Consider the following 21,052-nt stretch of genomic DNA (forward strand, 5'->3'; position numbering starts at 1 on the left):
TAAAGAGGAACACATTCTACGCTTATTAAACATATTAAACTACTGAACATACAGTCCTTCATCTCATAACTCTCAATAATCAAGTTATTTCCCCACAGCTTCTTCCCTTCGTTATTCATAATGACTGACAGCATACAGACTCATAACTGAATCATAACTGAATATGAATGATGAAAGTATGAGCCGTCTCTATCGTCTCGTGTAAAATTACGCTAAATTAACATAGAATGTCTGTAAAATGCTGAATCCATCCCAGAAATATAGAAAATATTATAATTTTAATATTATAATTCATATTATAAACATCCAAAATAATACAAATAAAATATCAGCAATAATTGTATTAATCATATTCAATTCTACGCACTAACCATTCTAATGTATTAACACATTATTTACAAATATCTTTTTGCCTTTTCCTGCATTTGTCCCGATTTTCACCAGATGACGAGAAATAATAATGTTGTATTGTTTATGTTGTATTCATAAAACACCAACAAGATATTCCTGAGAGACAGGAAGTGACATCACTAGACCAGAACATGTATCTGTGGGAAGATTCCTGACATCCTCTCCACAGTACACACACACACACACACACACACACACACAAAATTGATGGAATGTCCCAATTTTGACTCGTAACTTCTATCTCAAATTTTCAACTTTTTAAATATAATCATGACTGTCACAATTTTAAGTTTCTGTCATTATTGTGAATTTTTAATCTCATAATCATGACTCATAATTTAGTCTTTTTCATCTCATAATTGGCTTACACAATTTAGATTTTCTATCTCAAAGTTATGACAGTCAATTTCAACTTTTTAAATATAATCATGACTTTGTCATAATTGAGACTTTTTAATCTCATAATTATGACTCTTATGTTAATGACATCATGGCAGATGTAGCCCATCAAGATTACACACACACACACACACACTCATACACACACACTCAAAATAAGTACCGACTCAAGAGAGTGTGTGATTTAGGACGTAGCCATTGAGACACACACTGAGAGGAAGAGAGTCACATGCAGCAACACATGATGAGGAAGTGATGTCACGTGATGAGGAAGTGATGTCACATGATGAGGAAGTGATGTCACAGATTGTTACACATATTACCACATAAACGCACTCACCCTAGACAGGGTTCAGGCTTGAGCTCGTTCTGTGCACAGTGTACAAAATGATATTTACACACTTCTGATATTAAACATGTATTCGTACATCATGAGATTGACATTAATCACAAGTATTGATCATTATTAGTTAAATTAGTTACATTAAATTATGTAAACAAATAAAACCTCATTGTAAAGTGTTACCAGTGTCATTAACATACCATTATATTATTATTCATTTTATAATAAAAGTTTTAGTAATTTTTTTTTTTTTTTGAGTTTTGAGTTTTAGTTATTTTAGCACTTCAAGTTAAACTAAACACAAGTGAGAAATGTTGGCAACTATCTGAAATAAAATAAGTTTGTTTTTATTAGTGCGAAGCAACGATTAATCACATCCAAAATTAAAGTTATATATGTGTGTGTGTACTCTGTATAATTATTTTGTGTAATATATATATATATATATATATATATGCAGTGACTGTCAGGAGCTGCTGCACGAGCTCGGGTTTCGGCCGTAGACTGAATAAACATGGGCGTAGTGTGCGTGATGTCACCCGTGGGTTTACGAAGAGCGTTTTTTAAAAGTGGGCGGAGCCGGCCGTCGCCATCTTGGCAGCGTCACTCGTGGATAAACGTAAATGTGCAGCGAGGCGGATTAGCTGAGGTGACGTGACGCTAACACACAGCAGGCAAACGGCTAGCCGTGACATCAGCGGCAATCCACCTGTCACTCAAGTGGCCACGCCCTTAATTATGAAGAACTTTAAGGCTCAATGTAATTTAAACGGATGAGTTATAAAATGATTTTACCCCCTCACAGTCGTCATGAAGGGCTAAATTAGCTATATAGACCTAAACCAGTTTTAGCACCAGACTGTGAACATGTGTTTCTCTGCTGTAAAGTTGGGCATTTAACATGCGTGTCTATGGGACTGACTCTCTTCTGCAGCCGGCCTCTAGTGGCCAGTCCATGAACTGCAGTTTAAAGGTCATTGCACACTTGAGTCTGAAATTCTGGGAAACTGCGGACTCAGTGTGCAATGACCGTAACTCACTTCAGTGTTGGGTTCACGAGAGACACTGAAGGCTGAGGCGCTTCAGTTCTCAGGACTTGTTGAACGCGGCCAGAACGGCCCAGATCATCTCCTCGGCCGGGGTCGTGACCCTAGCGCTCTCCGTCTCCGGCTCGGCCTCGATCAGGCACCGCGAGCGCGTGCATGCTAGCTCGTAGCGCTCGTCGGGCAGCGAGGACAGGGCGTTCTCCAGCACGTCGGACACGTGTGCTAGCAGAACCAGCGCTAGCGCCCGGCGGCTCATGCGCAGCGGGTCGTTGGTCCAGCGCTCCAGAAGCGTGTCCTGCAGGCGCTGAACGAGCCGCTGCTTCTGCGCGCCGTCCGTGAGCGGGTGTGTGGTCATGTCGAACACCAGGAAGTTCTGCTTCTCCGTCGTCAGCACGCCCTTCTCCACCAGACTCTTCGCCAGACGCTCGCGCACGTTACGGATCTGATAGTGCAGCTTCATCGGGTTCCAGGTCTCGCCTGAACACACACCACACCGGAGACACACACACACACACACACACACACACACACACACACACACGATTACTTCGCTATCTAAATGGAGACAGTCCATAGATGTAATGATTTTTATACTGTACAAACTATATTACTAACTAATTATATTAGTCTACTTACACTAAACCTACCCATCTCTCACACACACACACACACACACACACACATTCTGCATGATTTCTAAGCTTGTTTCTTCACTTTAGGTCCACAGTGACAGGAGTCCCCATGAGTGTGTGTGTGTGTGTGCATTCAGGTTTAAGACCCCACCGGGATAGAAAAACACACACACACACACACACACACACACACACACACACACACACACACGGCGCAGCTCCAGATATGATATGAAAGGTGGGCCAGGTGGAAGGGGATGGTGTGAGAGGGTCTTTAATGCTTTAGTCTCACATGTCTATTGATATAGTTTTGATATAAAAAATTTAAGGCAATTGTTGGGGTTGTTTGTGTTTTCTTCATGTTTAATATTTTTTGTATATATTTTGCAACAATTTGTATTTAGTAACTTTATATATATAGAGATAAAAATGTTTAACAGGTTTATTTTAATTTTTTACATACTCTCTTTTTGCATTTGTAATATATATATATATATATATATATATTTTTTTTTACTTCTTAACAGATCCTGTATCAATTAAGTAACTTTAGATTTGATAAAAAGGAGCAGTTCTTTTAAAATAACTATTTACATCACTATACCATTTACAACATCAGCTTTTTGCTCATTTTAGAAAACTGTTACAAACTAAAAATGTTAATTTAAAAATTTTTTTTTTTTTTTTTTTACCACAACAGATCTTGTATCAGTTTAGTAACCTTAGATTTGAGGAAAACAGGGCAGGTCTTGAAAAAGATGTACTTATATCACTATAATATTTACAACATTAGCTTCTACTCATTTTAGAGAATTCTGTTACAAACTCACCTATGTCCAGTTCATGTCCAAAACACAAGGTTTTCCTTTTGGATCAAGAAATCTGTACATGTTGTGTTTTATTAGGCTACAGAGTGTGGTGATCAAGGTCACTAACAGTTAGTGCTAATAAAGTTAATTGGCTGTAACTGTCGTAACAGTAACAGCCATTATATTGCTTCATAATTCAGCACGTCCGTTTACCTCAAAGATAGCGAAGTGAAGGAGCTAACTCTGTCTCGGAGAAAAAACAGAAAATATCTGGAGCTGAATTGACCCTTCGCAGGGAGTTTGATTGACAGGCGATCTGACCAATAATCCGCCATCTGTGTCCGACAAAGCGGTCAGGAGAGTTCGTAGATTAACGTTGGAGGATTTGAACTTGAATAACAGCGTGTGTACTGACGTCTTTCCGCGGTTAAAACAACATTCCTTCTGATGTTCATTCATGTTTATTTGATGCTGTAAATGAACTAGAAGGAAGAGATGATCGGTTCACGAGCCGATGCTTGTACTGGAAAACAAGATATAAAATAAATAAAAAATGTCTTCTTTGTCTAAAGAAGCCTCCCTCTCTAGATAGCATTTTTTAGGCATCACAGGGGCGACATTAGTGTGGAATATGTGTGTGTGTGTGTGTGTGTGTGTGTGTGTGTGTCTCACCTGTGAGCAGCTCGATCCAGCTGGCCACGTCCTCCGGTGGTTCTGTGTTCTTGATGTGTTTCAGCGCTTCATCCAGCAGAACATCACCGGTGGGAGCCGCCGACTTGAACAACACCTGCGCAACACACCAAACACACATTAATAACAAACACACCAAACACACAGTTAATAACAATGTGCTTGTGTCTGAAAAACTCACGTAACTTCAGTAAACTTTCAATAAAGTATCAGCAATGCGTTTATAAAAGCTGATTTTCTGCATGTTTGGCTTGAGTTCTTGTTGCAGTTACTCTGCTCTGTCCAGCAGGGGGCGCCAGCGAGAGGAGTCTCAAACGCTTCGAACACACACACACACACACACACACACACACACACACACACACACACACAGCTGGCAGCAATCAGATCTCTGCTCTGTCCAGCAGGGGTCGCCAGCGAGAGGAGTCTCAAACGCTTCGAACACACTCACACACACACACACACACACTCACACACACACTCACACACACACACACACACACAGCTGGCAGTAATCAGATCTCTGCTCTGTCCAGCAGGGGGCGCCAGCGAGAGGAGTCTCAAACGCTTCGAACACACACACACACACACACACACACACACACACACACACACACACACAGCTGGCAGTAATCAGATCTCTGCTCTGTCCAGCAGGGGGCGCCAGCGAGAGGAGTCTCAAACGCTTCGAACACACTCACACACACACACACACACACACACACACACACACACACACACACACAGCTGGCAGTAATCAGATCTCTGCTCTGTCCAGCAGGGGGCGCCAGCGAGAGGAGTCTCAAACGCTTCGAACACACTCACACACACACACACACACACACACACACACACACACACACACACAGCTGGCAGCAATCAGATCTCTGCTCTGTCCAGCAGGGGTCGCCAGCGAGAGGAGTCTCAAACGCTTCGAACACACACACACACACACACACACACACACACACACACACACAGCTGGCAGCAATCAGATCTCTGCTCTGTCCAGCAGGGGTCGCCAGCGAGAGGAGTCTCAAACGCTTCGAACACACTCACACACACACACACACACACACACACACACACACACACACAGCTGGCAGCAATCAGATCTCTGCTCTGTCCAGCAGGGGGCGCCAGCGAGAGGAGTCTCAAACGCTTCGAACACACACACACACACACACACACACACACACACAGCTGGCAGCAATCAGATCTCTGCTCTGTCCAGCAGGGGGCGCCAGCGAGAGGAGTCTCAAACGCTTCGAACACACACACACACACACACACACACACACACACACACAGCTGGCAGTAATCAGATCTCTGCTCTGTCCAGCAGGGGGCGCCAGCGAGAGGAGTCTCAAACGCTTCGAACACACACACACACACACACACACACTCACACACACACAGCTGGCAGTAATCAGATCATTGCTCTGTCCAGCAGGGGGCACCAGCGAGAGGAGTCTCAAACGCTTCGAACACACTCTCACACACACACACACACACACACACACACACTCACACACACACTCACACACACACACACACACACACAGCTGGCAGTAATCAGATCTCTGCTCTGTCCAGCAGGGGGCGCCAGCGAGAGGAGTCTCAAACGCTTCGAACACACACACACACACACACACACACACACACACACACAGCTGGCAGTAATCAGATCTCTGCTCTGTCCAGCAGGGGGCGCCAGCGAGAGGAGTCTCAAACGCTTCGAACACACACACACACACACACACACACTCACACACACACAGCTGGCAGTAATCAGATCATTGCTCTGTCCAGCAGGGGGCACCAGCGAGAGGAGTCTCAAACGCTTCGAACACACTCTCACACACACACACACACACACACACACACACACACAGCTGGCAGTAATCAGATCTCTGCTCTGTCCAGCAGGGGGCACCAGCGAGAGGAGTCTCAAACGCTTCGAACACACTCTCACACACACACACACACACACACACACACACACACACAGCTGGCAGTAATCAGATCTCTGCTCTGTCCAGCAGGGGGCGCCAGCGAGAGGAGTCTCAAACGCTTCGAACACACTCACACACACACACACACACACACACACACACACACACACACACACAGCTGGCAGTAATCAGATCTCTGCTCTGTCCAGCAGGGGGCGCCAGCGAGAGGAGTCTCAAACGCCTCCAATCAGTGAAGCATTGTGCAAAGCAATTAGTTCAATTGATTTGAAGCTTTGAAAAGCTTAATTTCTCCCATAAATGAGGCAAACAGGGTCAGGAGGAGCAGTTATGACACACACACACAGCTGGCAGTAATCAGTGATGATGAGTCTGGACAGTGCATTGTGGGAAACGTAGTCCATGTTGCTGTGGCTGTGGAGGAGCGCCCTCTGGTGGAGATCAAAGGCACTCCAGCTGGGGGATTTATTTATTTATTTAATATTTATTATTGATCACCATATCCACAACAAAAGCTATTTTCATGTCTCATTACAATAAATAATAATAATAAAACGTTAATAAATAAATTATTGGATATAGAGTTACTTTATTTTTTTTATAAAATGGCAATCAAAATATTTAGCAATTATATATTTGATAGAAAATCTAGAATTTCGCCATTTTTAAAAATGGCCACATATGAATTTACCGTGTAAAACTGTATTCTCACATCATCTAAATCAGGATATTTCAATAACCATTATTACCACACACTGGCAGTAATAAATAAATAAGTACACACGGGTGATTCCTGAGTGGCCGGTTCAAGTATTTTGACAAACAAATAGCCGCTTTAATTTCATGGCAGGTTTTCAGAAGATTAAATAAGGAAGTGTTAAAATGTCTGAAATAAAATTTCCGAGTAATACTGTAGTTTCATATAATCTAAAGTAAATAAGGAAATATGAAAGTGTTTAATCATCGGCCGAGAGATGTCCTCAGGCTCTCTGGGTGTGAACGAGCCGGTCGAGCGGGTCCGGATCAGCACTCATTATACGAGGAATCCTCACACACACCCGTTCGCATTCAGAGATTAGGCGTGTTCACGTGTGTGTTCAAGCACAGGAACATCTGCATCCGTGTCTCTACTGAACACTGATCATTCAGATGCCCAGAGACTGATTTACTGAGGCACACAAGTTTCACACGGAGACGCGTTTAGCTGTATCCGCACAAAATATTATCGTATTGGCGTTTCGTCCAGACGGATGCGGCGTATTCGGAGACTGAGACCGCTATTTTTTTAAACCGGGTCCCAAGGTGGATAAATATGAAAACGCCACCCTTGCGTTTTCGTGTGTACGGCCAATCCGTACATTTTGTGAAATGATGATGTCATCACACCAAGTGTCAACTAGTCAGACTCCGCTAAGTCACAGCAACAACAACTGCCGACTACATGCTTGTGTCCGTGCTGCAGAAGCTGCTGAGCCTCTTTTATTTCTTTATTTATTATTTACTTGAATGTATTTTTTTTATTTTTTTTTTTACTTCTTTATTTAGGCCGATTTATATTTTCTTTCTTATGCTTGTCTGTTGTCTGATTAAGACATTTCGTATTTTGTAGGGATGGGCGTTTCAAGAAAAAATAATATTCAACGATCACTGGGAATTATTTGATTATGATTCAAAAAACGCACCCCGCCCCTCATGATCACCGGTAACGGCGTTCGCTCAAATTCCACTCTGACATTAAATGTCTCTGAACTGTAGGCCTACATGTTGTAGCCATTAAAGAAAATGTATTCATTTTCATATTTATGTGTAAATGATATGTTGTTTTTTTAATTTCATCTATGTTGATTATATGAAAAGTGAACAGCATGAGTAATCATAAGATGCGCAATAAATCGGGAGACATAGGCTAATTTTGACCACATTAAGTTTTGTATAAAACCTTTCTTTAAAGTGAATTTCGTTTTGTAAAATTATAATTTTAATCAATGTTTCATCAACCAATTGCCTGGATTTAATAAATAAGAAGCAGAATACAGCAGACAATATAATCAGGACATGGAGGCGCCGGCGCGATATAACTTGCATTGCTCGTGAACTGGAGCTCGTCTCATAAATGAACCGAAACTCAGAAATATAGAAAGCTTGTAATGTCCACTTTTAAACAAAACAATTCAAAACGAAAAGAAACAGACAACTCTCTTATGTATTCCGTATGAAGTGTACATTTCTCTCTATAGGCACGTTCACAATACTGCGAAGGTGGCGAGTCGGCATCGTCAACATCTTTAGCCGAGACTTACACAGAAAACACTAGTTTATTAATAAACAATTAAAATGTCTCCTTGCTATATTTGACACATTCATAATGATTACTTTTGCCGGTTCTTTGTGGCAAGCTTTATGCGTCCGCTAACTATCGAATATCGTGACTCATATTTTGTACCAGGCCATTTATGGTTGTTCATATTGTTCAGTAAAGTTCTTGGTTAAAAAATAAAAAAAATAAGCCACTGTTCTAATATTATTGTATACAGCGCGCAAGGAATATATGAGAAAGTCTTCTTGTCCTCCATTTTTAGTGTATGTCTGTGGCAGAATTACAGCGCCACATACTGGTCTGGCATGTATACTACATCGTTTTGAGTCGGTTTCAGTGGTTTCTTGTGTACGCAGATATTTCGTGAGACAACGCCGTGTTTACGGAATTTTTTTTTTGAACGGGGGAAAAAAAAAAACATCGGATAGGGAAAGCTGTGGCTTCGTGTGGATGTGGCCTTAGAGATGGGGTTCGGATCTTTTGACTCATGCCAGCAAACAGGACTTCCAACATGTTACACATAGTAACAGTGAATAGCTACATGCTAATATCAATTAGCTTAGGGTTAAAACAAGTCAGAATTAGCTAGCATCATGCTAGCAACATGGTAACCGTGTTAGCATCATGCTAACAACGTGCTTATTTTGTTATCTTGCTAACAACATGCAAAACGTGTTATCTTGTTAAAAACATGCTATCAACACGCTAATCGTGTTTACTGTACGTTCACACCACCGCCGGCGAGAGCGGCAAAATTCGCTCTCGCCGCCCTGCCACCGACGCTGTAGAAAGATTCGGGGACGCTCTGGCGCTCTGACGTAAATTAGAATGCGTGATTTTTTTCCTCTCAGGCGGAGGACTTCGACATTCCGATTGGTTGCCGCTGGTTGCCGCCGAACCGCGTCATAGCTTATTACCATAAAGTTGACTTGATTTCAACTCTTCTCGCCGCTCTCGCCGTCCAAGACGCGCCGCGCCGCTCTCGCCGGAGCTCGTCGCCGGCTCTCATTGAAAATGAATGGCTTCCGGCCACTTTGACGCTCTCGCCGCTGGCGGTGTGAACGCACAGTTAGAGATGGGGTTCGGATCTTTTGACTCATGCCAGCAAACAGGACTTCCAACATGTTACATATAGTAACAGTGAATAGCTACATGCTAATATCAATTAGCTTAGGGTTAAAACAAGTCAGAATGAGCTAGCATCATGCTAGCAACATGGTAACAGTGTTAACATCATGCTAACAACGTGCTTATTTTGTTATCTTGCTAACAACATGCAAATCGTGTTATCTTGTTAAAAACATGCTATCAACACGCTAATCATGTTTTCATCTGGCTAAAAACATGCTTACAACGTGCTTATTGTGTTAGCATCATGCCAGGAACATGTTAATTATGTTACCATCATGCTAACAAAATGTTAATCATGTTTATATCATGCTAGTAACATGCTAATCGTGTTAGCATCAGGCTAGCAACATGCCAATCGTATTATCATAATGCTATCAACACGCTAATCATGTTTTCATCTTGCTAAAAACATGCTTACAACGTGCTAATTGTGTTAGCATCAAGCCAGGAACATGTTAATTATGTTACCATCATGCTAACAAAATGTTAATCATTTTAGTATCATGATAGTAACATGCTAATCGTGTTAGCATCAGGCTAACAACATGCCAATCGTGTTAGCATAATGCTAGCAACATGCTAATCATGTTAGCATCATGCTCACAACATGCTAATTATGTTAGAATCATGCTAACAGCATATTAATCTTGTTAGCATTTCGTTAAAATCATGACTGCAAAATGCTAATCATGTTAGCATCATGCTAGCAATATGCTAATCGTGTTAGCAGCCAGAATGCATCAGTGTGTGTGTGTGCGCTCACCCGGCGGTCCAGCAGTTTCCTGCGGCGCGAGCTCGGAGGCTCCAAGTGAACTCGTCCTCGTAGCGTCAGCTCCACCAGAATACACCCGCGCAGACCCGACGAGATGCTGTCGTTCCAGAAGGACGTGTAGCCCTGCGCGCACACACACACACACACACACACACACACACACACACAGATCAACAACACAGACAAACACAACTAAATATTACACGACATTCATTATAAGTTATAAAGCCTACAGAGAGAGAGAACACTTGTGTGTGATCTGAGCTTGGTGTTCTTCACTAGCCTTTCCACGTTCAGTTAGTTAAAGCAGCCATTGCTATTGTGTAAATAAAGCCCATAACAACATAAAGCAGCTGCAACATGCTAACACAAGCAGTTTGTGCAAATAAGAACAAAAACCATGTAGTTATTCGCTCAATAAAACAGTAAATGATTAAACGAAGACACCTGGAGGAAGCAGAGCTACAGGATCACAGGTTTCTGACAGAACTGAACATGGACATTTGATCATTTGTCAGATGAACTAATAAAGTAGTGTTTCTCATCAGCGTAATCACTCATAATCTGAAGGGATTCTAGCATAAGATCTGTCATCACACACACTCACTCACACACACACACACACACACACACACACACACAGGAAGTGTAATATTCAGTAAGTAAGAGGAGAGTTTGCTCAGAGGCGTACAGAAGAACAGACACAGAGACACGCCTCAGTTCAGCAGAAACACTGTCTGTCTGTCGTTACACACACAGGTCTAATAAAGTCACACTCTAAATTCTAAATGTGTTAGTGTGTGTTAGTGTGTGTTAGTGTGTGTTGTGTTCAAACACAGCAGCTCGACTTCTCAGACCCTTTCAGCCTGAATGAGAGACGCTCAACCGGCTCAACCTGACTATTCCAGAATAACTACAGAAATATTTAACACCACCAGTACTGTTTCGACTGTGTGTGTGTGTGTGTGTGTGTGTGTGTGTGATGGGTTGGTTTAGGGGTCGGGTTTGTGTGTGTGTGTGTGTGTGTGATGGGTTGGTTTAGGGGTCGGGTTAGTGTGTGTGTGTGTGTGTTTGTGTGTGATGGGTAGGTTTAGGGGTCGGGTTTGTGTGTGTGTGTGTGTGTGTGTGTGTGTGTGTGTGTGTGTGTGATGGGCAGGTTTAGGGGTCGGGTTTGTGTGTGTGTGTGTGTGTGTGATGGGTAGGTTTAGGGGTCGGGTTAGTGTGTGTGTGTGTGTGTGTGTGTGTGTGTGTGTGTGTGTGTGTGTGTGTGTGATGGGTAGGTTTAGGGGTCAGGTTTGTGTGTGTGTGTGTGTGTGTGTGTGTGTGTGTGTGTATTGGGTAGGTTTAGGGGTCGGGTTTGTGTGTGTGTGTGTGTGTGTGTGTGTGTGTGTGTGTGTGTGTGATGGGTAGGTTTAGGGGTCGGGTTAGTGTGTGTGTGTGTGTGTGTGTGTGTGTGATGGGTAGGTTTAGGGGTCGGGTTTGTGTGTGTGTGTGTGTGTGTGTGTGTGTGTATTGGGTAGGTTTAGGGGTCGGGTTTGTGTGTGTGTGTGTGTGTGTGTGTGTGTGATGGGTAGGTTTAGGTGTCGGGTTTGTGTGTGTGTGTGTGTGTGTGTGTGTGTGTGTGTGTGTGTGTGTGTGTGTGATGGGTAGGTTTAGGGGTCGGGTTAGTGTGTGTGTGTGTGTGTGTGTGTGTGTGTGTGTGTGTGTGATGGGTAGGTTTAGGGGTCGGGTGTGTGTGTGTGTGTGTGTGTGTGTGTGTGTGTGTGAGTGTGTGTGTGTGTGTGTGTGTGTGTGTGTGTGTGTGTGATGGGTAGGTTTAGGGGTCGGGTTTGTGTGTGTGTGTGTGTGTGTGTGTGTGAGTGTGTGATGGGTAGGTTTAGGGGTCGGGTTAGTGTGTGTGTGATGGGTAGGTTTAGGGGTCGGGTGTGTGTGTGTGTGATGGGTAGGTTTAGGGGTCGGGTTTGTGTGTGTGTGATGGGTAGGTTTAGGGGTCGGGTGTGTGTGTGTGTGTGTGTGTGTGTGTGTGTGTGTGTGTGTGATGGGTAGGTTTAGGGGTCGGGTGTGTGTGTGTGTGTGTGTGTGTGTGTGTGTGTGTGTGATGGGTAGGTTTAGGGGTCGGGTTTGTGTGTGTGTGATGGGTAGGTTTAGGGGTCGGGTGTGTGTGTGTGTGTGTGTGTGTGTGTGATGGGTAGGTTTAGGGGTCGGGTTTGTGTGTGTGTGTGTGTGTGTGTGTGTGTGTGTGTGTGTGTGATGGGTAGGTTTAGGGGTCGGGTTAGTGTGTGTGTGTGTGTGTGTGTGTGTGTGTGATGGGTAGGTTTAGGGGTCGGGTGTGTGTGTGTGTGTGTGTGTGTGTGTGTGTGTGTGTGTGTGATGGGTAGGTTTAGGGGTCGGGTTAGTGTGTGTGTGTGTGTGTGTGTGTGTGTGTGTGTGTACCTCTTTATCTTTGAGGCCCAGCAGCAGGATCTCCTCCATCAGAGTGAGTCTCAGTGATTTGGAGTCGGTGTCGATCTCTTCATCCTCGTCTCTCTTCTTCTCCTCCTTCTCCTCAGCGTTACTCCCTCCATCCGCTGGAGTCTCCGCACGCCGGGTACGCTTCGTCAACGTGGTCATTCCTCCTGCTAACACACACACACACACACACACACACACACACACACACACACACACACACACACACACACACACACAATCTGGATATCACTCACTAACATACTTTAGATTTCCCCTTTTAACACAGGAGTAATGATGAAACCCTGTCAGGAAGATTCTAGTAAATCAGCTCAGATTCAGCATCAGCGTCTCTAACATACACAAGCCCGAGAGCCTCAGCCCAACTCACCGCATCTGCTGGCTTACCTCATCAAAAGCACAACGTCAGTCCAGTGCGAGAGTTCTGTCTCGCGACTGCGTTCACTTCCCTGTGCGCTCGCCCGAGTGCGCTTCACCTGCGGACACGCCCCTCTGACCGCTCAGCCAATCAGGAGCAGCTCCTGCACCTCTCCTCCAATCAGAACTCTCGACGCACACGGAACGAGCGCACCTGTTCTGTCACCCGGATTCAGGATCCACATCAACAAACCGTAGGCTTTTATTGCAGTGTCAAACACTTAAAAAATGTGACCCAACAAGTTTATTAACTTTGTGTGACGCCATAGTCGACGATATCTGGCTTTGTTTGGTTACGAATTTCATAAAAATGGGCGATTCTTTAATAAATCTAGTCATTTTCACTTTCTCTAGGCTACCTCAAACCTTGCACCTTTTTTATAGACCCATAATAATATTTTTTAAAATGTATACATAGCCTATATATGTATAAACATATTTCTGTATGCATTCAATTTTTTATTACATTTTGGGATTTTGATAAATGTATGTTGTATGTACAGTACAAGCATTATGAGCATTATGTATGTTTTAAGCATAAACTGTCTAAAAGAAGGTTTTGAGTAAAAAAAAAGACAAACGCTCCAACAGCGCCATCACGCGGCGATCACATTCACTGCATCTGAACTTATGCTGCCTTCACGTGCTATGGAAAAGATGATATTTTCCACTTGTGAACTGGTATTTACCAGTGTGTTGTGTTCAAGTGCTTTTGTTGTCGTAATGTAGTACCCGCAAGGTCTGTGTCAGTAGAGTATTTTTTATCTTTACAAAAAAAAAAAAACCCGTAAATGTGGTGCTTTCTGATGATTAAAACATAATTAATAATTTAAAAAAATAAAACATGACATAAAATGATTAAATATGAACCAAGGAAATTGCGGCGAAGTTGAAAATTGAGTGTTAACGCATTATATTACAATCGTTAATGACACAACATTGTATATAGGCTACAAAAACTATCCGCTAACAGTATTCACGACTCTTGCGTTGCTCTCCGCCATTTTGAACAGGTCAAAGGTTATCTCATCTCGGCAACTCGTGCATCAAAATATTCTACGAGTTGCCCAGTGGAAAATACCACATGAGGGGGTGTTCATGTGCATTTTCCATGTCGGCTTTTGGTATTTACCATAATTACCATAGCACGTGAAGGCACCATTATTCTGCTTTCAATAGATTGGTCTGTAATGTAATCATGAGATAAATTACAGTATATTTTATACATCTTACAGTACATTTATGGTGGGAAGAAAAAGGATACAGATATATGTAAATAAAAAATAATTTGCGATGTGCTCTACGTAATCATCACGTCGCGCTCTCATTGGCCACTTTCACCCTGGACCCACCCATACTGATTACGTCACTCAGACGTATCATTCGCCATTTTGGCTTTAAGGCAAGATATATTGCAGTATTTATCGCGCCTGCTGCTCTTTGACTAACATTATTAGTCTATTTTTATTAGTTATTGACGAAAGACCATTTTTATTTCCAGTGTTTCTGTCGCGGGGGAATCATGTCAGAGAATCATGACACGGACTCTCTTCAGCTGGAGTCCGAAGAGAAGCAGGTACCGCCACTGCGATCAATGAATGAAACAACATAAACACAAATAACCAGTCATTTTAAAACCAGTTCATGACTTTAACTGGTATTTACTGCTGTTAAGACAGGAATAAAAAAGAAATCGTGATTTAACGGATCCTCACCGAGGTCACACCCACTCTGCGAGCATATCCTCGCTCTGATTGGTCGATCAGTCCATCAGTCACATAGATAGTAGACTCCTATTGGTCGGTGTTTGTTGTCATTTTGTTAGTGCAGAACATGTTGTATACATATTCGCCGCTTGTCAAATGTAAACAGTTTTTGCTTGTATCAAGAGAAATTGTTTTTGTCTATAAATATTTATAATTAAACATTTAGCTCTGATAACTTGACGGAACTGATTCATTAAAATAGTCAAAACACATGTATTCATATTCATATGGCGATTTATTGTCAAGTCAAATCACCTTCATTTATATAGCGCTTTTAACAATATAGATTGTTTCAATGCAGCTTTATACATTACAGATAGTTTCAAATCAGCTTCACGGGAAAATATCATAATTTTAAAGCGATATTAACTGTAAAATATCAAATAAAAATAAATGTAATGAAATGTCTAAAAAATGTGTATTTGCAGGATTCTCCGGAAAAGATCTGTAACCCAGTACTGTCTGAAGAGGCAAAACTCAAGGCAAAATATCCAAATCTGGGACAAAAACCAGGCGGTTCTGGCTTTCTGATGAAGAGGCTGCAGAAAGGAGTGAGTAGAGCCAACAGTAAATCCAGGGATCATTTTCATGTTTGAGTGAACAACAGTCTAAATGATGCGTGTAAATCTCTCCTCTTACAGCAAAAGTACTTTGACTCGGGCGATTATAACATGGCAAAAGCCAAGATGAAGAGCAAAGTCGTGCTGGCAACCGGCCCTGAAGAGAAGCTGGTGACCGGAGACCATATTCCCAAACCACAGGATCTTCCTCAGAGGAAACCCAGCGCCCTCGCCAGCAAACTGGCCGGATAAACACACACACACACACACACTGAGACGAGTCATAGCGCTTATTCTCGGGGGTAGTTGAGGGATCTAAACCTCTAGAGAAGATCCAGACACTGAAGATGCAGATCAAATCTAATGGGAGATTCACTAGGGTTGGGCTGAGAGAGAGAGAGAGAGAGAGAGAGAGAGAGAGAGAGAGAGAGCTGACGAAACCAGCAGGGTGTGTCCCAAACCAGTCCAGTGGAGGAGTAACGTGTGCTTTATAGGCCTGACACGAGGTATAGGCCAACATCACACTAGCACTCAATGTCTGGGGTCAGTAAGATTTAAAAAAGACGCATTATTCATCAAAGATGCTTAAAATTGATCAAATGTGACAGTAAAGACATTTATAATGTTACAAAAGATTCTATTTCAGATAAACGCCATTCTTTTGAACGTTCTATTCATCAAAGAATCCTGTATAAATATAAATATAAACTGTATCTGTTCTGTTTTCTGAAGTAGTTTGACTGTTTTTACCTCAGACTGAACTAATAAACCCCAGATTTCTCACGCACTTTAATAATATCAGATCTTCTGGGGGCGGAACAGAGATGTAGAAGTATTCCTCTCACTGGCTGATGATGTACTGTCACTGTGATGTAGAATTACTCACACTGTTGTGTAGGATTGTGTTTTTTTTTTTGTTTTCAGCATTGTGGCATTATTTTCATGATGGTTAGATTATAAAATATAATAATAATAATTAATTACGATAATACGTGTTTTTGATTAAATCTGCAAATTAAAGGTGCAATAAACATCATGATGCAGAAATAATTTAAAGTTAAAACAACATTTTGTTTTGCATGACGGATAAATACATATAAAAGTGTACAATCATTTAAGAGCATAAAAAGATTAAAATGATTTTTTTTTAGCTTAACAAAGAACATAAAAAGCATAGTGATATCAGAGAGTATGCTTTATAAACGTTCCACTAATTTCAAATAATTTCACAATGCAAAAAAACTTAAAATATAGGCTGTGTGTGTAAAATATTGGAGTGAAGAATTTGATGGTAGTTTTTAAAAATAAAAGTTTACATTAAGTTAGACTGTGCTCTGAGTGCTTTGCTCACATTAATATAAAACACATATTTACAAGTCTATTGTCATATGTAATCATAGAAGGCCAATGCCCACCAGAGGTCTCTTTAGTGACAGCAACACTGAGCTTTTTGATTGAAAATACTTGACAGAAAGTAATCATATCTATTCAATAAGATATACATCATATAAAAATTCCAAATGCAACGCCTAGGTGTGTGTGTGTGTGTGTGTGTGTATGGAGTGTGAGCTGATGTGTTGAGTGTAAAGCTGGCTCAGCGTGAGTCAGAGGGTAAAGGGTCACTAGTATCAGGTTCAGTTTTACATACTGACTGATCTCTGTATCTCACAGCTCCAGTTCCTCCCTGATGTGACTGATTTACTTTGCATCAGGCCTGTAATTCACTAATCTGAGCTGAAATTATATAAAGAATTCACCTAGAATCAACATTGAATTAATAATAATTTATATATATATATATATATATATATATATATATATATATATATATATATATATATATATATATTCACCGTCATCCAACAACGTGGTTTATAAAACATTTCTGACCTTCAGGTGAAACATTCCATTCAGTCAGTTCTAAATATTCGGTAAGAACATTGAGAAATTCTTCGGAAATGCTAAAAAAGGAAAGCCATATATGGATATTAGGGGCGGGATTAAGGATATGACTCAAAGAACACGTCATTACGCAGACAATATAAAACCCATCCTTGTTCTAGCAACTTCCGCTTCACTCGCACAAGAGTGTCGACCATCACGAGCACTATAACCGTCGCCTTCGAGCTTTAACCTTCATTATTTAAACAAAGCATAAGCTTCAATCTTAATCGTTCAGGTCGTATTTAAGTTTTACCTGTCATCTTTTTTCTGTTTGTAAGCGTAATTATGACTCTGGCTTTAGGAATCAGGCGAACGGCCGCGATCAGTTTTTTAGCACAGGGCGCGCACACGACGCTCGTGCCCTCGCTGAAAGCGCACAACGAGGACGAGCTGGACGGGTGCGCGGATGAGATGGACTCCACGTTAAAGCCGGTGAGACCGGGAACGAACGGAACGAGCGGGCTGAAAGGCCTCCAGCTCGACGGGCGCTTCGTGTCCGCGACCGACGGCTCTCTCCCGTCCACTCCGGACTCAGACGAGCTCGGGTCCGCAGAACTGGACCGTGATACCCGACAGCTCCTGCTGGTCTTCTATCGCGCACACACGGGAATGTGTTCACCGGAGCAGAACCATAACCGCGCGCTGCCGACAATGAAGCGCGTCGTTGGGGAGATTCTCGAGAAACACCAGATAGTATACAAAGGTAAGACGCGCGCATGCGCGCTCCCGGTGCGGCTGTTTGTCTTTGTTTTTTTATATTTAAAGTACTAAATCCAAACATAGATCAACTCATCAGAAGAATACAGTATAAATGATTACTCTAAAATGAGTTTGTCTGATTTAAGAGTAAACCAGAGTCACTTTATGTCAGTTTACAGACTAATTATAATAAGCTATATTTTTACTTCTGATCAGTTTATTTGTTTCGGTTATGATAGTGATATAAGTTGTCTCTCAAGTGTTTTATTTAGTTTCATTTTGTATTATTTTTAGTTCTGTGATCGTAAATAAAGCTGTTTCTGTTCCTCGGTGGGGTTTTTCTCGGTAGGGCTTTATCTGGTCAACCGCAGAGTTCGTCAGCGCGCTTCTCGGAAAGCCGGAGTTCCGCTTATCTTCGGCTCAGTGTGGGGGAGGCGTTTCAGAAACACTGACTAACCGCTTCAGAAGTGCAGAGTGGAACAGTTTTAACACATTGCTAATAAATGATTTCACTGCGAGAATTTCGTGAACTCTGCAGTTTAGTGCGGCCAAAGGCCAGAGCTGGTTATGCGCTGTCAGTCAAAAGGGGGCGGGGCCAGCGAAATTGGATGTAATTACGGTATAATAGCAAATGTGTATTATGCAAATTTATCTATTACTGATTGCAAATGACGTGACTAAAACTGTAGTTAGGATTGTAATCCATGACATTATAGGTAGTAGATTACGTTCCATTTTAGGTCATGTATTCTGATTACTTTTAGATTTCTTTTTTTAAATTAGATTATGATTTGAATGGCATCTTTGTACCTTTTTTTTTTTTTTTAAAGGGAAAGAATTTCATTTATCAACATCATGCAATGGTGCAATAAACATTACATCAGAACCGCATGAGTAGAGATTCATATGTGTGTCATGGTCAGTTCCTATGAGCTGGTCTGAGTTCAGTAGCTCTGTGAGCTGGTCTGAGTTCAGTAGTTCTGTGAGCTGGTCTGAGTTCAGTAGTTCTGTGAGCTGATCTGAGTTCAGTAGTTCTGTCAGCTGATCTGAGTTCAGTATAGGACTGCACGATTAATCGCAATAAAACCGCATGCTATTTGGCAAAGGCTGCGATTATCTTATGCGCAGCTTGTCAGTGGAGTGCGGATGATTGGTAGTAAACTGCCCCATCTGAACACCAGAGGGCGCTCTCACGCAAACACGCTAAATATGCCCCTCCGCAGAAGTACAATAATGCGCATCATTCCAGGAGAGCCCTATCGCTGTAGCTGAATAAGCAGAAGACCGAAACGCTTTGATTAAACATGACTAATAAACACACGACTGCCTTATTCTGTGTCAGAAGCTCATCTCACAGGAGGAGCTCAGCTGTCGTTATGAAGTGTGTTTGGAGTAAATGCATGTTGTTAAATGTCGCATGTTATTAAAAAGAGGTTCATAAATGCTTCTCGTGTTTGGAAAGACGTTTAACGCGTGTTTTTTAAAATGCACGTTATAAGTGACTCAAACTCACAGTGCTTTCAGAGTGAGACGCGTTACTGAGCCGTACATCACTGACAAGCTGCACATAAAGTATAATCGCAGCCTTTGTGACTTCAAAATCACGATAAGCCATCTCGATTTAACTGCGACTACATGGAAAGTGCGATTAATCGTGCAGCCCTAGTTCAGTAGTTCTGTCAGCTGATCTGAGTCCAGTAGTTCTATGAGCTGATCTGAGTCCAGTAGTTCTATGAGCTGATCTGAGTCCAGTAGTTCTATGAGCTGATCTGAGTCCAGTAGTTCTATGAGCTGATCTGAGTCCAGTAGTTCTATGAGCTGATCTGAGTTCAGTAGTTATGAGCTGATCTGAGTTCAGGGCCCCTATTTTAATGATCTGAGCGTATGGTCTAAAGCCAGTGCTCTCAGGGCGTCTGAATCCACTCCTAGTTGTACGACGGGATAAATGGTCTGCGCTCCCGGCGCTGGTCTAACTAAAACTAGTTAGGAATGTAATCTATGACATTTGTAGGTTGTAGATTACATTCCATTTTAGGTAATGTATTCTGATTACATTTCACAATTCTGATTGAAAAACCAAAGGGAAATGTGTCCTTTATCAGCATCATGCAATAGTGCACTAAACACCAGCACTGCATGAGGAGAGATCATGTGAGTCATGTGATCAGTTGTTCCTGTGAGCTGATCTGGGATCAGTAGTTGACTCTGCTCGTCTCCTCAGGGATGTTGTGTGATCTGATCTGGGTTCAGTAGTGTATATCTGATCTGGGTTCAGTAGTTGACTCTGCTCTCTCTCCTCAGGGATGTTGCAGCGTCTCCACATGGACTCTGAGAAGGACTCGATGGACCTCATCGGCTCGATAGCGAAGAACATGTTCAGCGACGGCAGCACGAACTGGGGCCGCATCACGAGCCTGGTGGCGTTCGGGGCGGTGGTGTGTGCGCGCCTGAAGGAGTGCGGGCGCGAGGAGTGTGTGGAGGCCGTGGCGCAGCAGATCTCCTCATACCTGATCTCAGAACAGCACCACTGGATGCAGAAAAACAACGGCTGGGTGAGTCAGTCACTCTATTAGCGCCGCGCAATATAGCCGAATATCGCAGATGTGTATCACGAAATGCAGATCACAACGGCTTGGGACACACACACACACACACACACACACACACACACACA

The 21,052-nt window shown here is 42.4% G+C and overlaps 3 protein-coding genes across 5 annotated transcripts in view; 2 read left to right on the plus strand and 1 right to left on the minus strand.

Annotated features, from left to right (window-relative positions):
* golph3l (golgi phosphoprotein 3-like) lies at window positions 1–13,490 on the minus strand. Of its 3 annotated transcripts, none has more exons than XM_081376297.1 (5): window positions 13,380–13,490; window positions 12,957–13,141; window positions 10,515–10,646; window positions 4,313–4,427; window positions 1–2,676 (listed from the first exon to the last, which is right to left on the minus strand). In XM_081376297.1, exons 2-5 carry the CDS (start codon window positions 13,131–13,133, stop codon window positions 2,243–2,245), a joined length of 858 nt encoding a protein of 285 aa, XP_081232423.1. In that variant the 5' UTR covers window positions 13,134–13,141; window positions 13,380–13,490; the 3' UTR covers window positions 1–2,242. The 3 variants fall into 3 exon arrangements, with proteins under 3 accessions (XP_081232423.1, XP_081232425.1, XP_081232424.1); XM_081376299.1 differs by having other exon boundaries at window positions 12,957–13,138; window positions 13,363–13,474; XM_081376298.1 differs by having other exon boundaries at window positions 13,363–13,474.
* A 1,311-nt stretch (window positions 13,491–14,801) lies between these two features.
* ensaa (endosulfine alpha a) lies at window positions 14,802–16,522 on the plus strand. The gene is made up of 3 exons (XM_081375636.1): window positions 14,802–14,985; window positions 15,604–15,726; window positions 15,817–16,522. Exons 1-3 carry the CDS (start codon window positions 14,932–14,934, stop codon window positions 15,985–15,987), a joined length of 348 nt encoding a protein of 115 aa, XP_081231762.1. The 5' UTR covers window positions 14,802–14,931; the 3' UTR covers window positions 15,988–16,522.
* A 1,279-nt stretch (window positions 16,523–17,801) lies between these two features.
* mcl1a (MCL1 apoptosis regulator, BCL2 family member a) overlaps window positions 17,802–21,052 on the plus strand; it is a 3,809-nt gene continuing 558 nt past the window's right edge. The window contains exons 1-2 of the mRNA XM_081377284.1: window positions 17,802–18,382; window positions 20,680–20,930. Coding sequence (XP_081233410.1) covers window positions 17,965–18,382; window positions 20,680–20,930 — 669 coding nt within the window. The 5' untranslated portion in view covers window positions 17,802–17,964. The remainder of the gene's footprint in view (window positions 18,383–20,679; window positions 20,931–21,052) is intronic.

This window comes from Scardinius erythrophthalmus (assembly GCF_964197995.2).
Source record: "Scardinius erythrophthalmus genome assembly, chromosome: 10".
Lineage (NCBI taxonomy): Eukaryota > Metazoa > Chordata > Actinopteri > Cypriniformes > Leuciscidae > Scardinius > Scardinius erythrophthalmus.